Genomic DNA, 16,307 nt, shown 5'->3' with positions numbered 1-16,307 from the left:
GTCTGCTGTGTGCCTGAGGGTGACTTGCCGCCTCCTTTGGCCTGAAGAGTGAGAGGGTGGGCTTCCTCCCACTCAGAGAGAATGCGCTGACCCCACAGCTCGGGCTCCAGCTCCATCCAGCCTGCCCCTGCCGCAAACAGTCTTTCCAGGCAGCAGCAGCCTCTGGGAGGCAGGCACTCCAATGGTCTCTGCTGGACAGATGACAAAACTGGCACAGATGAGTTAAATTTATCTCCCAAGGTCACCCGGCTAATAAGTGGCAGACTGGTCCTTGCTCTCCCAAACCTCTAACCCCTGGCTCCCTGTGACCCCAATTCCACCTCCTTATTTATTTATTTATTTTTTTTTTTTGAGACGGAATCTCACTGTGTCACCCAGGCTGGAGTGCAGTGGTGCAGTCTTGGATCACTGCAACCTCTGCCACCGGGGTTCAAGCGATTCTCCTGCCTCAGCCTCCAAAGTAACTGGGATTATAGATGGCATACCGCCACACCCAGCTAATTTTTGTATTTTTAGTAGAGATGGGGTTTCACCATGTTGGCCAGGCTAGTCTTGAACTTCCGATCTCAAGTGATCTGCCCGCCTCGGCCTCCCAAAATGCTGGGAGTACGGGCGTGACCCACCATGCCTGGCCCCAATTCCACCTTCTTCCCACTGCTCACAGTCTCCTGGCTGCTTCCTGGGGCCACTACTCTCCCCTCCTAACCCTCTCTGCAGCTCTCACAGCTCCCTCCATCTGCACTGTCCACTATACCTGCTGCCCCCAAAGACCTGGGCATTTCAGGTGCTCCTCCCACCAAGAACCTGTCCAGCCCATGGGGGTTAATGGGGGGCACTGAGTCTAAAGGTTGCACATTCCCCTTCCTGCCATCCTGAGGTCTGAGGCCAAGAAAACCATCTTGCTGGAGCGACCACTAGTAACCTTGCAGAGTTTTCATGAGGATACTGACATCATACCTGAAAAGCCCACAGCAGAGCTTGGCTTATAGAAAGAACTCTTCAAACCCTTATTGTGTGGAGGGGTTAGGGGTTAGTTCTGAGTGGGGAGGACTAAGCTGGGTTAGTCCCTGGTGAGGGGTCTTCTGAGGGACCTCTCCCCTTTTCCCCTACTGGCACCTGGGAGGGAAGGAGAGAGGAGGGCCGAGAGGAGTGGCCTCCTGCTGCCAGCTGCTCAGTCTGCTTCTTTCCGCAGATGGAGCTGAAGGCGGGGAAGGGGGCTGGGGAGCGGGCAGGGCCCGACTGGAAGGCAGCCCTACAGAGGGAGCGTGAGGAGCAGCAGCACCTCCTGGCTGAGTCCTACAGCGCTGTCATGGAGCTGACGCGGCAGCTGCAGATCAGCGAGCGCAACTGGAGCCAGGAGAAGCTGCAGCTGGTGGAGCGGCTGCAGGGTGAGAAGCAGCAGGTGGAGCAGCAGGTGAAGGAGCTGCAGAACCGCCTAAGCCAGGTGAGGCCCACCCCTGCCAAGCGGCTTCCACCCGCAAGGGAGAGTTGCTACAGAAATGATTCAGAAGCAGGAACTCCTTCAGGTATAGCTGGATGTAGGTGCTCGTCCAGTGAGGTCTGGCACAGCATCTTCTTCGGGTATAGCTGGATCCAGGCACTTAGAGAATGCAGTGGGAACTAGATCTTCCTCTCTGCCTCTGCCTGTCAGGCCTGCTTTCCTCTGTATTAGCTTTACTCTTAAGCAAGCTATTCCCAAATATGGTCACCGTTAGTTTCATGCTCCTATCTTACAGCTTAGCAAGTACAGTGGATTGGCCAGATACGGGTCATGCGCCCATCCCTGGAGCCCACCCAAACTCAGGAACCAAGAGGGAGGAACTAAGAGTGGTTCCCATGGGAAAATTGGGAGGCCTCCAATCAAAAGAAGGAGGAAAGGAAAAGCAATCTTTGACCCTCACTCCCCATTATAGTTCACTTCATGCAGCCAGCCACCACCTACCATATGCTGCTCTGCTCCACTCTTGATTTTGACTTTTCTCTTTCTTTCACTTGTATTTTTATTTACTTATTTATTTATTTGAGACGGAGTCTCACTCTGTCATCCAGACTAGAGTGCAGTGTGCATGCTTGCCTCACTGCAGCCTCCGCCTCCCAGGTTCAAGTGATTCATGCGCCTCAGCCTCCTCAGTAGCTGGCATTACAGGCGTGTGCTACCATGGCTGGCTAATTTTTACATTTTTAGTAGAGATAGGGTTTCACCATGTTGGCCAGGCTGGTCTCAAACTCCTGGCCTCAAGTGATCCTCCCGCCTCAGCCTCCCAAAGTGCTGGGATTACAGGTGTGAGCCACCATGCCCGGCCTTACTTTTATTTTATTTTTTTTAAATTAATTTATTGGCCGGGCGCGGTGGCTCAAGCCTGTAATCCCAGCACTTTGGGAGGCCGAGACGGGCGGATCACGAGGTCAGGAGATGGATACAATCTTGGCTAACACAGTGAAACCCCATCTCTACTAAAAAAAAATACAAAAAACTAGCCGGGTGTGGTGGCGGGCGCCTGTAATCCCAACTACTCGGGAGGCTGAGGCAGGAGAATGGCATAAACCCGGGAAGCGGAGCTTGCAGTGAGCTGAGATCCAGCCACTGCACTCCAGCCTGGGCGACAGAGCGAGACTCTGTCTCAAAAAAAAAAAAATTTATTTATTTATTTATTTATTTTTTCTTTGAGACAGTCTTGCTCTGTCGCCCAGGCTGGAATGCAGAGGTGCGATCTCGGCTCACTGCAACCTCTGCCTCCTGGGTTCAAGCAGTTCTCCTGCCTCAGCCTCCCGAGTAGCTGGGACTACAGGCGCGTGCCACCCCACCCGGCTAATTTTTTATTTTTAGTAGAGATGGGGTTTCACCATGTTGGCCAGGCTGCTCTCAAACTCCTGACCTCAGGTGATCCGCCCACCTCGGCCTTCCAAAGTGCTGGAATTACAGGCATGAGCCACCGCACCTGGCCTTACTTTTTTTTTTTTTTTTTTTTTGAGACAGGGTCTCGCTTTGTCGCCCAGGCTGAAGTGCAGTGGCCGGATCTCAGCTCACTGCAAGCTCCACCTCCTGGGTTCACGCCATTCTCCTGCCTCAGCCTCCCGAGTAGCTGGGACTACAGGCGCCCACCACCTCACCCGGCTAGTTTTTTATATTTTTTGGTAGAGACGGAGTTTCACCGTGTTAGCCAGGATGGTCTCGATCTCCTGACCTCGTGATCCGCCCATCTCGGCCTCCCAAAGTGCTGGGATTACAGGCTTGAGCCACCGCACCCGGCCCTTCAGCCACCACGCCCGGCCTGGCCTTACTTTTAATTTTAATTACATAAACCAAGACTTCATCTTTATATAAGGTTCAAATATTACAAAGGCATATTTCAACCTACTCCCTCCATTTCTTGTCATTTTTTATTAATTAAAAAAGTTTTTTTAGGCCGGGTGCAGTGGCTCACACTAAGAAATGAGGTCTTAACTGTATAGCCCAGGCTGGGCTTGAGCTCCTGGTCTCAAGCCATCCTCCTACCTCAGCCTCCCAGGTAGCTGGGCCTTTCTTGCTATTTAAATTTACATTTACAGGGTTTTGTTCTGTTTCTTTTTAAATCATTGATCAAGTTGTAATGTCCATTTATTTATATTTTGCCTCTTTCCTGGAGAGCTGTTCACAAAAGAATACGGAGGCCTACCTCATTCAGTGTGCCTGGTGCCTGGTGTTCCCAGTGGGGAGATACTATGATTTGTTATCTACAGTGATTAAATCTAGATTGTTTCCAGTTTTTCACTATCGAAAGTTGTGACCTGAAGCTGGATGTGGCAGTGTGCGCCTGTAGTCCCAGCTACATGGGAGGCCAAGGTGGGAGGATTGCTTGAGCTCGGGAGATCAAGACTGCAGTGAGCCGTGATTGTGCCACTGCACTTCAGCCTGGGCAACAGAGTGAGACTTTTTTTTAGATACGAAGGTATCTAAAAAAAGAAAAAAAAGTTCAAGTTGTGCCTCAGTGAACATCTCCACACATATATTTCTGCACACGCATGAATATTTCAGTAGGATAGATTCCTAGAGGTGAAATTGCTAAATCCAAGGGCATAAGCATTTATAGTTGATGGTAACTGCCAGGCCGCCTTCTAGAAAAGCTTTGCCCGTGGACCCTCCCACCAGCTGCACAGTTAGAAGGACGAGAAGGCCCTTTTTGCTTTATCTTTGCCAGTTCCTGTGATTACCAGCCTTTGAAACGTCTGCCCAAATTAGGGTGTGAAATGCTATCTCATTGCTTTACTTTGCATTTCTCTGACTTACTGAAGGTGAGCATTTTTCATGAGTTTATTGATCTTAGGTATTTCCTCTTCCTAATGTTGTCTTCAGTACTTCAGCAGCCCTGCAAGGTCATGTTCATGAAACCCTTTTTTCAGATGAGGAGACTGAGGCAAAGTGATTGGCCCAAGGTCATAAAATGAGTAAGGGAGAGGACCCGAATCTGGCAGAACTCCCAAACCTGGAAAGTTCCTGGTCCTGGGCCATGCCCACTCTCCTGCAGGGACAGAGCTCCTGTGAGGTTCACACCTGCTAGGAGCCTGTGCTTGGGGAGTGCAGGATGGCAGGATGACTAACAAGTTCCAGAACAATCCAGGTACCATGTGGAAAGCAGGTCAGATGCATGCATCTGTTTGCACCATCAAACCAAATTCCTGTTTGTAAAAGAATAATTCCTTCGGCCGGGCGCGGTGGCTCAAGCCTGTAATCCCAGCACTTTGGGAGGCCGAGACGGGCGGATCACGAGGTCAGGAGATCGAGACCATCCTGGCTAACACGGTGAAACCCCGTCTCTACTAAAAAATACAAAAAACTAGCCGGGCGAGGTGGCGGGCGCCTGTAGTCCCAGCTACTCGGGAGGCTGAGGCAGGAGAATAGCGTAAACCTGGGAGGCGGAGCTTGCAGTGAGCTGAGATCCGGTCACTGCACTCCAGCCCGGGCGACAGAGCGAGACTCCGTCTCAAAAAAAAAAAAAAAAAAAAAAAGGATAATTCCTTCTTATTTTATTAACAACAAAATATTTCTAAAATGATTTTGAAATTATGAAACAAGCTTCATGTCATCCCTGGGGGCATATCAGCCCACAGGCATGGCTTGTCAGCTCATCAGGGCACAGATTCCATGTCCTGCTGTTGTTTTCACATCAGGGACTTGCCGGCCCTCTAGCTCCAGCCTCTTGTGTCTCTCTGACATTCCTCTGCCTCCTGCACTTTAAACCAAATCCCCCAAAGCAGCATTCTTTACACTGGACTGACGATTAAGCCAGACTGGTGAAAGTAGCAGAGTGGCTGGTGGGAAAGAGCTTCTGACCAGGAGTCCCCAGTCCTTACCTGGCTCCACCAGGTACAACCCCAGTCAAGTCACCTCTGATCTCTGGGCCTCATCTGTAAAATAAGGATGACCATACTTGACCTTCTCATCTTTCAGGGCAGCTATGGAAAATAAAATGAGATAACCACAAGAATCAAAGTGCTTCCTAAGCCCACCCTTGTCTGGGACTTGGTTTGATTCTGTGGTCTTCATCTGTCATTGCTATTCACTGATGTTAGTGTTATTTCTTCCCTCCCTTCCCTCCCTCCCTCCCTCCCTTCTTCTTCCTTTCTTAGTTTCTTTCTTTCCTTATTTTGAGACAAGGTCTTGTTCTGTCACCCAGGCTGGAGTGCAGTGGCACCATCTCAGCTCACTGCAAGCTCTGCCTCCCAGGCCCAAGTGATCCTCCCACCTCAGCCTCTCATGTAGCTGGGAGCACACTCTAACATGCCTGGATAACTTTTGTATATTTATTTACTTATTTATTTTTGAGATGGAGTTTCGCTCTTGTTTCCCAGGCTGGAGTGCAATGGCACGATCTTGGCTCACCGCAACCTCTGCCTCATGGGTTCAAGCGATTCTCCTGCCTCAGCTTCCCGGGTAGCTGGGATTACAGGCATGCGCCCCCACACCCAGCTAATGTTTTGTATTTTTAGTAGAGATAGGGTTTCTCCATGTTGGTCAGGCTCGTCTTGAACTCCCAACCTCAGGTGATCCACCTGCCTTGACCTCTCAAAGTGCTGGGATTACAGGCGTGAGCCACCATGCCGGACAACTTTTGTGGGTTTTTTTTGTAGACCCACATTTTGTGGGGTTTTTTTGTACATGGATTCAAGTACAAGTAAAGTGACCAACCCATGCCGGCTTGCCTGGGACTGAGGGCATTCCCGAGACTGTGACTTTTAAAACTAGAATAGTCCTAGCCGTAGCCTCCTAGTTTTTTTTAGTAGAACTGAGGGTTCTGGGACATGGGACTTTCAATACAAACACTGAGAAAGTCCTGGGCAAACCAAGATGAATTGGTTACCCTGTGTGCAAGTGATTTGTTAACGGATGGAGCCAGGATGGGGAAGGGGAAAAAACCATGTAAGATATGCTTTCAGATGAAATTTGCCCTCGGCCTGACCCCGTGACGTGCCCAGGAGTGTAAACAGTAAATCACCCCACAGTTTGGTCCACCTTAAGGCAAGGGGTCCACCTTTAGGGCCAGTCTTCTGGACCCCTGTCTTTGTCCGTCATTGGCAGTGATTGGGTCCTGGTTGCCCAAGGCAGTCCTCCAGAGAAGGTTGTAGTGCCAGATGGTACAGATGGAGTCACCAGCAACGGGAAGTGCTACACTGTTGTTACGATCATTCACTCAGTCAGCTGCCCGACCTCTTCTCTCAGTCTTGATCCTCTTATCTGCCAAATGGAAATAACTACAGGAACACCTACCATATACAGTTTCTGTGAGAATTAAATTAACTAATGCGGCCGGACGCAGTGGCTCATGCCTGTAATCCCAGCACTTTGGGAGGTTGAGGCGGGCGGATCACCTGAGTCAGGAGTTCAAGACCAACCTGGCCAACATGGTGACACCCCGTCTCTACTAAAAATACAAAAATTAGCCAGGCGAGGTGGTGCATCCCTGTAATGCCAGCGACTCTGGAGGCTGAGGCAGGAGAATCGCTTGAACCTGGGAGGCAGAGGTTGCAGTGAGCTGAGATCGTACCACGGCGCTCCAGTCTGGGCAACAGAGTAAGACTCTGTCTCAAAAAAAAAAAAAAATTAACTATTGTGTGCATAGGAGATGGGTTCCATCACAAGCCACCTGGAGGTAATGGACCTCCAAGAGGGGAGGGAAGCAGAGGCCCCTCAAGGCCCAGCGGGAAAGAGTGCTGGGATCCGTGAATGACGGCCACTGTGGATGGAGCAGTGGGGGTGCCTGGATCTTACATTTGCCACTCTGATGGGATGTAGCTGCTGCTTAGCTGGTCTAGCTGTTCTGTGAATTGTATGATGAATTCACATAGTAATGGCTGTTACTATATTAGGTATAATGACATCTAGAAGGATGTCTGCAAGTAGTTGCTTTTATTATCATTTGCCAAATCCACCAGGCGGAGGGGCGCGCTCTGAGCTGCTACCCACTGAGAAGGTGGCCCCTGGTCCATGATGTAGGTTATGTGGGCTGCAGAGTAGAGTCTGGGGAGTGGCTTTGCTTAGAGCGGGGTTCTGCATATTAGCTGTGCCCATTACCGACCCACCCTCTCTGCCATTGCCCAGCTGCAGAAGGCTGCCGACCCCTGGGTCCTGAAGCACTCGGAGCTGGAGAAGCAGGACAACAGCTGGAAGGAGGTGAGTGGGGCGGCTGCTGCCGTGTTATCTTGGCCCCTGGCTACACCATAAAGGTCCCTGCTCGTGGGGGACGTGTCAGAAGTTGCTAACCCTGTCTCACAGGTTACACCCTTGCACCTTGGGCCCCTCAGCCCTAGAGTCTGTATCTCATGGTTCTGGGCTGAGGGAGTAGGGTTGAGGAGGGAGAAGACAAGCCCACCGCCAGCTGAGCAGGGGCCACTGGATGCTTTGTTGCAGTCACCACATTTGGATTAAATTCTAAGTGGTCCCTTTCCTTGGGTGGGTCACTCCTGAGCTCTGATTGGCCCAGCCTGGATCATATTTGGTGGGGGAGTTAGATGCAGTGCAGTCAGAAACTGACCATGCTAGAATGATGACGTCGTTCCTGCTCTCCAGATGAGGAGATTCAGGCATTGAGGTCCAGGCTGGTCTCGCGTTCCGTGCCCTTAGTGCTCTCGTGGCCAGAACTGACCCTTCCTGTCTCTCCTCCTTGACAGACACGCAGTGAGAAGATCCATGACAAGGAGGCTGTTTCCGAAGTTGAGCTTGGAGGAAACGGGTTAAAGAGGTGCTTGCATCCTGGTTCCCCGCTCTGCCTCTCTGTCCCGCCCCACAGCCTCACCCCTCTTCGCTCCCTGCTGGGCCCTGCACCCATGCTGCCTACTTTTGCTGCAGCCCTGCCCTGCCCCTTCGCCCTCTTCCTACTACCACCACCCCCTGCACCCGAGTTGGGAGAGCACTGGGATATGGTTTCTCTGGAACCTGAACCACTCAGGAGCTGGAAAGCTTGGGGCAGTGGGAATTCCAGGCTGCTGCGTGTTGTTTGAGGCTGGGATTGGAACACAGGTGGAAGGAAGCAAACCATTTAGCTCCTCTTGGGATTCTTTTCTCCTGTCTCTGGAGTGAGGAGAGTTGAGATGGACCTCCATTTCTGGGATTAGTGAGCAGCATCCTTTGGGCCCAGCCCTGTGCTGTGGCCAAGGAGACCCCCACCCCAAGACTGTAAGGACCACGTCTCCACTGTTAGGAAACCCATGAAAGGAGTCAGGGAAGCAGAACCCCCAGCTGCCATCAGACCAGCCCAGAAGCAAGGCAGGCAGGACAGGCTGGAGCCAGAGGGCCAGGTTTGAATGCCAACCCTGCCAGTTCTAGCTCTATGACTTTGACCTTGAGCAGTACTTCCCATCTCTGTCTAGTGGGGATGATATGAGCTGCCTCTTGGGGTTAATCAGAGTGGTCTGACACATGCATTTCCATATGCCTGGCATGTTCAGTGATTCAGGCAATATGTGTGCCAGGAGCTTCATGGCATCTTAGTTTGGGTTCCCCCATAAGCAAACTCTGAGACAAGGATTTAAGTGCAAATGGTTTATTTGGGACAGAATTTCAGGAAACACTTGGAAGTGAGACAGGGAAGGGAAGGCAGCCAAAAAAAGGAGCTTCAACCAGGTTATCCCACGGGCAACTGGAGTTCAGGCTGTCGGAGGAACTCAGGGAGCCAGAGTAGAACGTGCAGCTTAGAGTCATCCCGCCCAAGAAACAAAGAGGTTGGGGCAGTTGTTCACCATATCCCACCTATTGTTTGTCGAGGGCTGTGTTTAGGGGCATTAACTCATTAACTCTGTGCTATTTCTAGCTTTGGTTTGGGTTGTTTTTTTTTTGTTGAAAGGGAGTTTTGCTCTGTCTCCCAGGGTGGAGTACAATGGCACGATCTTAGTTCGCTGCAACCTCTGCCTCCCAGGTTCAAGCGATTCTCCTGCCTCAGCCTCCTGAGTAGCTGGGGTTACAGGCACACGCCACCACGCTCGGCTAATTTTTGTATTTTTAGTAAAAGACAGGGTTTCACCATCTTGGTCAGGCTGGTCTCAAATTCCTGACCTCAGGTGATCTGCCTGCCTCAGCATCCCAAAGTGCTGGGTCTAGCTTCTTCTATGTGGAGGACAGCCAAGTATGATCCCACAGGCAGGAAAAAAGCCATCAGGTAGAGAATGGTGGAGTATGCAGTTCAGAGTATGCAGTTTTAGGTGTATACGTGAAAGTGCAGAGAGAGGCCAGGTGCAGTGGCTCATGCCTGTATTCCCAGCATTTTGAGAGGCAGAGGCAGGAAGACTGCTTGAGGCCAGGAGTTTGAGACCAGCCTGGGCAACATAGGGAGACCCCCATCTCTACAAAACATTTTTAAAAAATTAGCCAGACATTAGGCTGGGCTCGGTGGCTCACGTCTGTAATCCCAGCACTTTGGGAGGCTGAGGCGGGTGGATCACCTGACGTCAGGAGTTCCAGACCAGCCTGGCCAACATGGAGAAACCCCGCCTCTACTAAAAATATAAAAATTAGCCAGACGTGGTGGCGCACGCCTGTAATTTCATCTGCTCCAGAGTCTGAGACAGGAGAATCGCTTGAACCCGGAGGGTGGAAGTTGTAGCGAGCCGAGATCATGCCACTGCACTCCAGCCTGGGTGACAGAACGAGACTCTGTCTCAAATAAAAAAAAAAAAATTAGCCAGATGTAGTAGTGTACCTCTGTAGTCCCAGCTGCTCTGGAAGCTGAAATGGGAGGATCACTCGAGCCCAGGAGTTTAAGGCTGCAGTGAGCTGTGATTGCACCACTGCATTCCAGCCTGGGTTACATTTCAAGACCTGTCTGGAAAAAAAAAAAAAAAAGAAAGAAAGAAAATGCAGACAGAATGTGGGGCTGGGCGCCAACAACATCTTCTACAAGAGGTGAACAAGACAGTCCTGGTCTCTGCCCTTGCGCAGCACACGGACCAGGGTGGTAGACCAGAGTGTGTCCTCAGTGTTATTTCCACTAATAACCATGTTTCCTCCTCTGCCCTTTGCAGAACCAAATCTGTTTCCTCCATGTCTGAGTTTGAAAGTTTGCTTGACTGTTCCCCTTATCTTGCTGGCGGAGACGCCCGGGGCAAGAAGCTGCCTAACAACCCTGCCTTTGGCTTTGTGAGTTCTGAGCCTGGGGATCCAGAGAAAGACACCAAAGAGAAGCCTGGGCTCTCATCAAGGGACTGTAACCACCTGGGTGCCCTGGCCTGCCAGGACCCCCCAGGGAGGCAGATGCAGCGCAGCTACACAGCTCCCGACAAGACAGGCATCCGAGTCTACTATAGCCCCCCAGTGGCCCGGCGCCTGGGAGTCCCTGTGGTTCATGACAAAGAGGGCAAGATCATTATTGAGCCCGGCTTCCTCTTCACCACAGCCAAGCCCAAAGAGTCGGCCGAGGCTGATGGGCTGGCTGAGAGCTCCTATGGTCGATGGCTCTGCAACTTCTCACGGCAGCGCCTGGACGGAGGCTCAGCCAGCAGCCCCTCAGCGGCCGGGCCTAGCTTCCCAGCGGCCCTGCATGACTTCGAGATGTCAGGCAACATGAGTGATGACATGAAGGAGATCACCAACTGCGTGCGCCAGGCCATGCGCTCCGGCTCGCTGGAGAGGAAAGTGAAGAGCACGTCCAGCCAGACGGTGGGCCTGGCCAGTGTGGGCACACAGACCATCCGTACAGTCAGCGTGGGCCTGCAGACTGACCCACCCCGCAGCAGCCTCCACGGCAAGGCCTGGTCACCTCGAAGCTCTTCACTCATGTCTGTGCGCAGCAAGCAGATCTCCTCCTCCCTGGACAAGGTTCATTCACGCATCGAGCGGCCCTGCTGCTCCCCCAAGTATGGCTCGCCAAAGCTCCAGAGGCGGTCTGTGTCCAAGCTGGATAGCAGCAAGGACCGCAGCCTGTGGAACCTGCACCAGGGCAAGCAGAACGGCTCGGCCTGGGCCCGCTCCACCACCACGCGGGACAGCCCTGTATTGAGAAACATCAATGATGGACTCTCCAGCCTCTTCAGTGTGGTGGAGCACTCAGGGAGCACAGAGTCTGTCTGGAAACTGGGCATGTCTGAGACGCGGGCCAAGCCCGAGCCTCCCAAGTATGGCATTGTGCAGGAGTTCTTCCGTAATGTGTGCGGCCGGGCACCAAGCCCCACCTCGGCAGCAGGAGAGGAGGGCACCAAGAAGCCAGAACCCCTCTCCCAAGCCAGCTACCATCAGCCGGAGGGTGTAGCCAGGATCCTGAACAAGAAAGCATCCAAGTCAGGCAGCAGCGAGGAGGCCAGACTCACCATGCTCCCCCAGGTGGGGAAGGATGGTGTCCTCCGGGACGGAGACGGAGCCATGATCCTTCCCAGTGAGGTAGGTGGGTGGGATCTGTCCTTTTTCTTGGTAGGTGGAGTTACTATATAAGGTCCAAGCTCTTTGGGTTTTTAAGTTCAGAAGTATGGGCCGAGGCGGGCGAATCACCTGAGATCAGGAGTTTGAGACCAGTCTGGCCAACATGGTAAAAACCCCATCTCTACTAAAAATACAAAAATTGGCCAGGCGTGGTGGCGTGCATCTGTCATCCCAGCTACTCTGGAGGTTGAGGCAGGAGAATTACTTGAACACAGTAGGCGGAGGCGGCAGTGAGCTGAGATTGTGCCACTGCACTCCAGCCTGGGTGACAGAGTAAGACTCCGTCTCAAAAAATATATATATATATTTTTTATATATTTTTATATCTATATATGTATATAGATATTTATATATACATATATAGATATAAAATTATATAGATATAATATAAATGTAATATATTTAGATTATATTTCTATCTATATATACATAGATATAAAATAAATATATCTATATGTTTATATCTATTTATATATCTTTTTTTATATATATATAAAAATAAATAAAATAAAAATTCAGGGATATGGCCATGTGTCCCAGGAAGTTCTTATGATGGTCTGGGGATAGAGTTGAAAGGTCCCAGACCTGGAACAACACACACTTGATGGTCACATGGTCTGAATTCCAAGAGACTAGTAAGCATGGCTTAACTAGCAGCTTTTGCACCACCCATCGGAGACTGCCAGCATCCCCTCCAGGGAGGGGGCATTACTGCTCTCTTGCAACCCGGTGGTGTGTTGGAGCCAGCTTGTTTGGCTTGTGGGAGCCAATTGTCAGCATCACTGTGGTTTTTTTGTTTTTTGATTTTTGAGATGGAGTTTCGCTCTCGTTCCCTAGGCTGGAGTGCAATAGTGTGATCTCGGCTCACCGCAACCTCTGCCTCCTGGGTTCAAGTGATTCTCCTGCCTCAGTCTCCCAGGTAGCTATGATTACAGGCATGTGCCACCATGCCCGGCTAATTTTGTATTTTTAGTAGAGATGGGGTTTTTCCATGTTGGTCGGGCTGGTCTTGAACTCCCGACCTCAGGTGATCTGCCCGCCTTGGCCTCCCAAAATGCAGGGATTACAGGCGTGAGCCACCGCGCCCAACCCTATCTCTGTGTTTAACATGACCTTGGTACCTTGAGATTGGCCGCAGTGGGAGGATTTACAGCATAAAAATTAGTAAACACTACAAATCAGGGCTCCTCCTGTCACTCCGGGAAAACTAATTGTTAAACATTAGCGGGCATACCCCCACCCCCATCAAGACTTCACATCTAAGTGCTCATATTTCCTCTGAGAATCTTTTGCTGCACACCCCATTCCTGCTATCAATTTCTTATAAGTTAGTTAGTAAACCTTATTTAAATGTTAGTGAGCATTATTTGAATGTTAGAATGTGCATAAGTTAACTTTGCAGAAAGGGAAGGAAATGTATTTGAAGGATAGCATATTTTATAAAACCCAAGAGTAGGATCCTAATGACCTCAGCAGCTTCTCCCTGTCTTCCTCTCCTCTCTCTTAAGCTTCACCCTTTCTGATATCATATTCCTCCTTTTTCTCTCGTTCTCTGTCTGTTGCATTTGCACAAGGACAGGGTGGGCTGTCCCAGCTCTGGCTTTATAACATTTTCCAATTTAAGCCCCTGGGAGACAATGACACAAATCCCTCTCCCAATTCCATATTTCTGAGAGAAGGAAGCTCTGATTGGTGTAGCTAGAGGCAAGTGTACGCCTTGGTCCAGTCAGCTGTGGCTGGGAGTGGTACCATGTGGTCTGCTGTGGACTCAGTGGGGGCACAGAGACATGAGAAGGGTTATGTGTGGAATGGGCTGTGATGGACGTAAACATTCTACTTTTCTATTATTGTACATTTAGGTGGTTTCTAGTTTTTCCCTATTGTAAATAATGCTGCAGTGTAGGCCGAAGGCAGTGGCTCACGCCTGTAATCCCAGCACTTTGGAAGGCTGAGGCGGGCGGATCATGAGGTCAGGAGATTGAGACCATCCTGCCTAACATGGTGAAACCCCATCTCTACTAAAAATACAAAAAAAAAAAAATTAGCTGGGCGTGGTGGCAGGTGCCTGTAGTCCCAGCTACTCGGGAGGCTGAGGCAGGAGAATGGCGTGAACCCGGGAGGCAGAGGTTGCAATGAGCTGAGATCATGCCACTGCACTCCAGCCTGGGCAATAGAGCGAGACTCCATGTCAAAAATAATAATAATAATAATAATAATAATAATAATAATAATGCTGTGGTGAACATCTTGGTACAAAATCATTTTTTTACATTTCAGACTATTTCCTTAGGTGTAAGTTGCAGAAATGAGATTAAAGGATGAAAGAATATAAATGTGGCCAGGCGCAGTGGCTCGTGCCTGTAATCCCAGCACTTTGGGAGGCTGAGATGGGCGGCTCACAAGGTCAGGAGTTCGAGATCAGCCTGACCAATATGGTGAAACCCTCTCTCTACAAAAATTAGACGGGTGTGGTGGCGGTCACCTGTAGTCCCAGCTACTCAGGAGGCTGAGGCAGGAGAATCACTTGAACCCAGGAGGCGGAGGCTGCAGTGAGCCGAGATGGCACCACTATGCTCCAGCCTGGGTGACAGGTGAGACTCCGTCTCCACAAAAAACGAATATAAATGTTTTAAAGTTATTTGTTAAATACTGCCAAATTGTTTTTCAAAAGTGTGCCATTTCTGCAGTCTCCAGCAATGTGTGGCGAGTGCGTTGCTTTTCTATACTCTCAGTTAGCTGGCTGACATTTTAAAACATCTCTTAAATATTTATTCCTTTTTTGGCCAGGCATAATGACTCATGTCTCTAATCCCAGCACTTTGGGAGACCGAGGTGGGCAGATCACTTGAGCTAGGAGTTCAAGACCAGTCTGAGCAACATGGTGAGATCTCATCTCTACATTAAAAAAAAAAAAAAAAAAAAAAGCGGCCAGGCACGGTGGCTTACACCTGTAATCCTACCACTTTGGGAGGCCAAGGCAGGTGGATTGCTTGAGCTCAGGAGTTCGAGACCAGCCTGGGCAGCAAAGTGAAACCCCATCTCTACTAAAAAATACAAAAAATTAGCCGGGCATGGCAGCATACACCTATAGTCCCAGCTACCTGGGAGGCTGAGGCAGGAGAATCACTTAAACCCGGAAGGCGGAGGTTGTGATGAGCCGAGATTGTGCCATTGCACACCAGCCTGGGCAGCAAGAACGAAACTCCATCTCAAAAATAAATAAATAAATAAATACAAAGAAAAATAAAAGGAGAGAGAGGGGAGGAAATCAAAGCTCAAGAGAGGTTAAGTAACTCTCCCAAGGTCACACAGCTAGTAATTGGCAAAGCTGGGATTTTAACCAAGCAGCTTGGCTCTATCGCAGCACTTCTATTTTATTTATTTTTTATTTATTTATTTATTTTTGAGACAGAGTCTCACTCTGTTGCCCAGGCTGGAGTGCAGTGGCACGATCTCAGCTCACTGCAAGCTCTGCCTCCTGGGTTCACGCCATTCTCCTGCCTCAGCCTCCCGAGTAGCTGGGACTACAGGCACCCACCACCACGCCCGGCTAATTTTTTGTATTTTTAATAGAGACAGGGTTTCACCATTTAGCCAGGCTGATCTCGATCTCCTGACCTCGTGATCTCTCTGCCTCGGCCTCCCAAAATGCTGGGATTACAGGCGTGAGCCACCACGCCCAGGCCTTTTTATTTTTTGAAAAGATGGGGTGTCACTCTGTTGCCCAAGCCAGAGTCCAGTGGTACAATCATAGCTCACTGCTGCCTTGACTTCCTGGGCTCAAAGGATCCTCCTGTCTCAGCCTCCCACATGGTCTAGCCCAGCAGTACTTTTTTCTTTTTTTTTTTTTTGAGATGGAGTCTCACTCTGTGCCCCAGGCTGGAGTGCAGTGATGTGATCTTGGCTCACTGCAACCTCCACCTCCTGGGGTCAAGCAGTTCTCCTGCCTCAGTCTCCGAGTAGCTGGGACTACAGACGTGTGCCACCATGCCCAGCTAATTTTTGTACTTTGAGTTGAGATGGGGTTTTACCATGTTTGCCAGCCTGGTCTCGAACTCCTGACCTCAGGTAATCCGCCGGCCTTAGCCTCCCAAAGTGCTGGCATTACAGGTGTGAGCCACCATACCCAGCTGCCCAGCAGCACTTTTTTGTTTTGTTTTGTTTTGTTTTGTTTTGAGATGGAGTCTCGCTGTTTCACCCAGGCTGGAGTACAGTGGTGCAATCTCAGCTCACTGCAGTCTCCACCCCTCCTGGGTTCAAGCGATTCTCCTGCCTCAGCCTCCTGAGTAGCTGGGACTATAGGCTCATGCTACCACACCCAGCTAATTTTTAGTAGAGATGGGGTTTCACCATGTTGGCGAGGATGGTCTCGATCTCCTGACCTCGTGATCTACCCGCCTCAGCCTCCCAAAGTGCTAGGATTACA

General features: G+C 50.4%; 1 protein-coding gene across 1 annotated transcript in view; it reads left to right on the top strand.

The window, feature by feature from the left end:
* Positions 1 to 16,307, top strand: part of SOGA1 (suppressor of glucose, autophagy associated 1) — an 84,623-nt gene that overhangs the window by 60,286 nt on the left and 8,030 nt on the right. Inside the window, exons 11-14 of the mRNA XM_010355316.2 lie at positions 1,193 to 1,444; positions 7,577 to 7,648; positions 8,146 to 8,216; positions 10,492 to 11,842. Coding sequence (XP_010353618.2) covers positions 1,193 to 1,444; positions 7,577 to 7,648; positions 8,146 to 8,216; positions 10,492 to 11,842 — 1,746 coding nt within the window. The remainder of the gene's footprint in view (positions 1 to 1,192; positions 1,445 to 7,576; positions 7,649 to 8,145; positions 8,217 to 10,491; positions 11,843 to 16,307) is intronic.

Source organism: Rhinopithecus roxellana, chromosome 13 (assembly GCF_007565055.1).
Source record: "Rhinopithecus roxellana isolate Shanxi Qingling chromosome 13, ASM756505v1, whole genome shotgun sequence".
NCBI lineage: Eukaryota > Metazoa > Chordata > Mammalia > Primates > Cercopithecidae > Rhinopithecus > Rhinopithecus roxellana.
The sequence above is the reverse complement of the archived record's forward strand: the minus strand, read 5'-3'. Positions and strand labels throughout refer to the sequence as shown.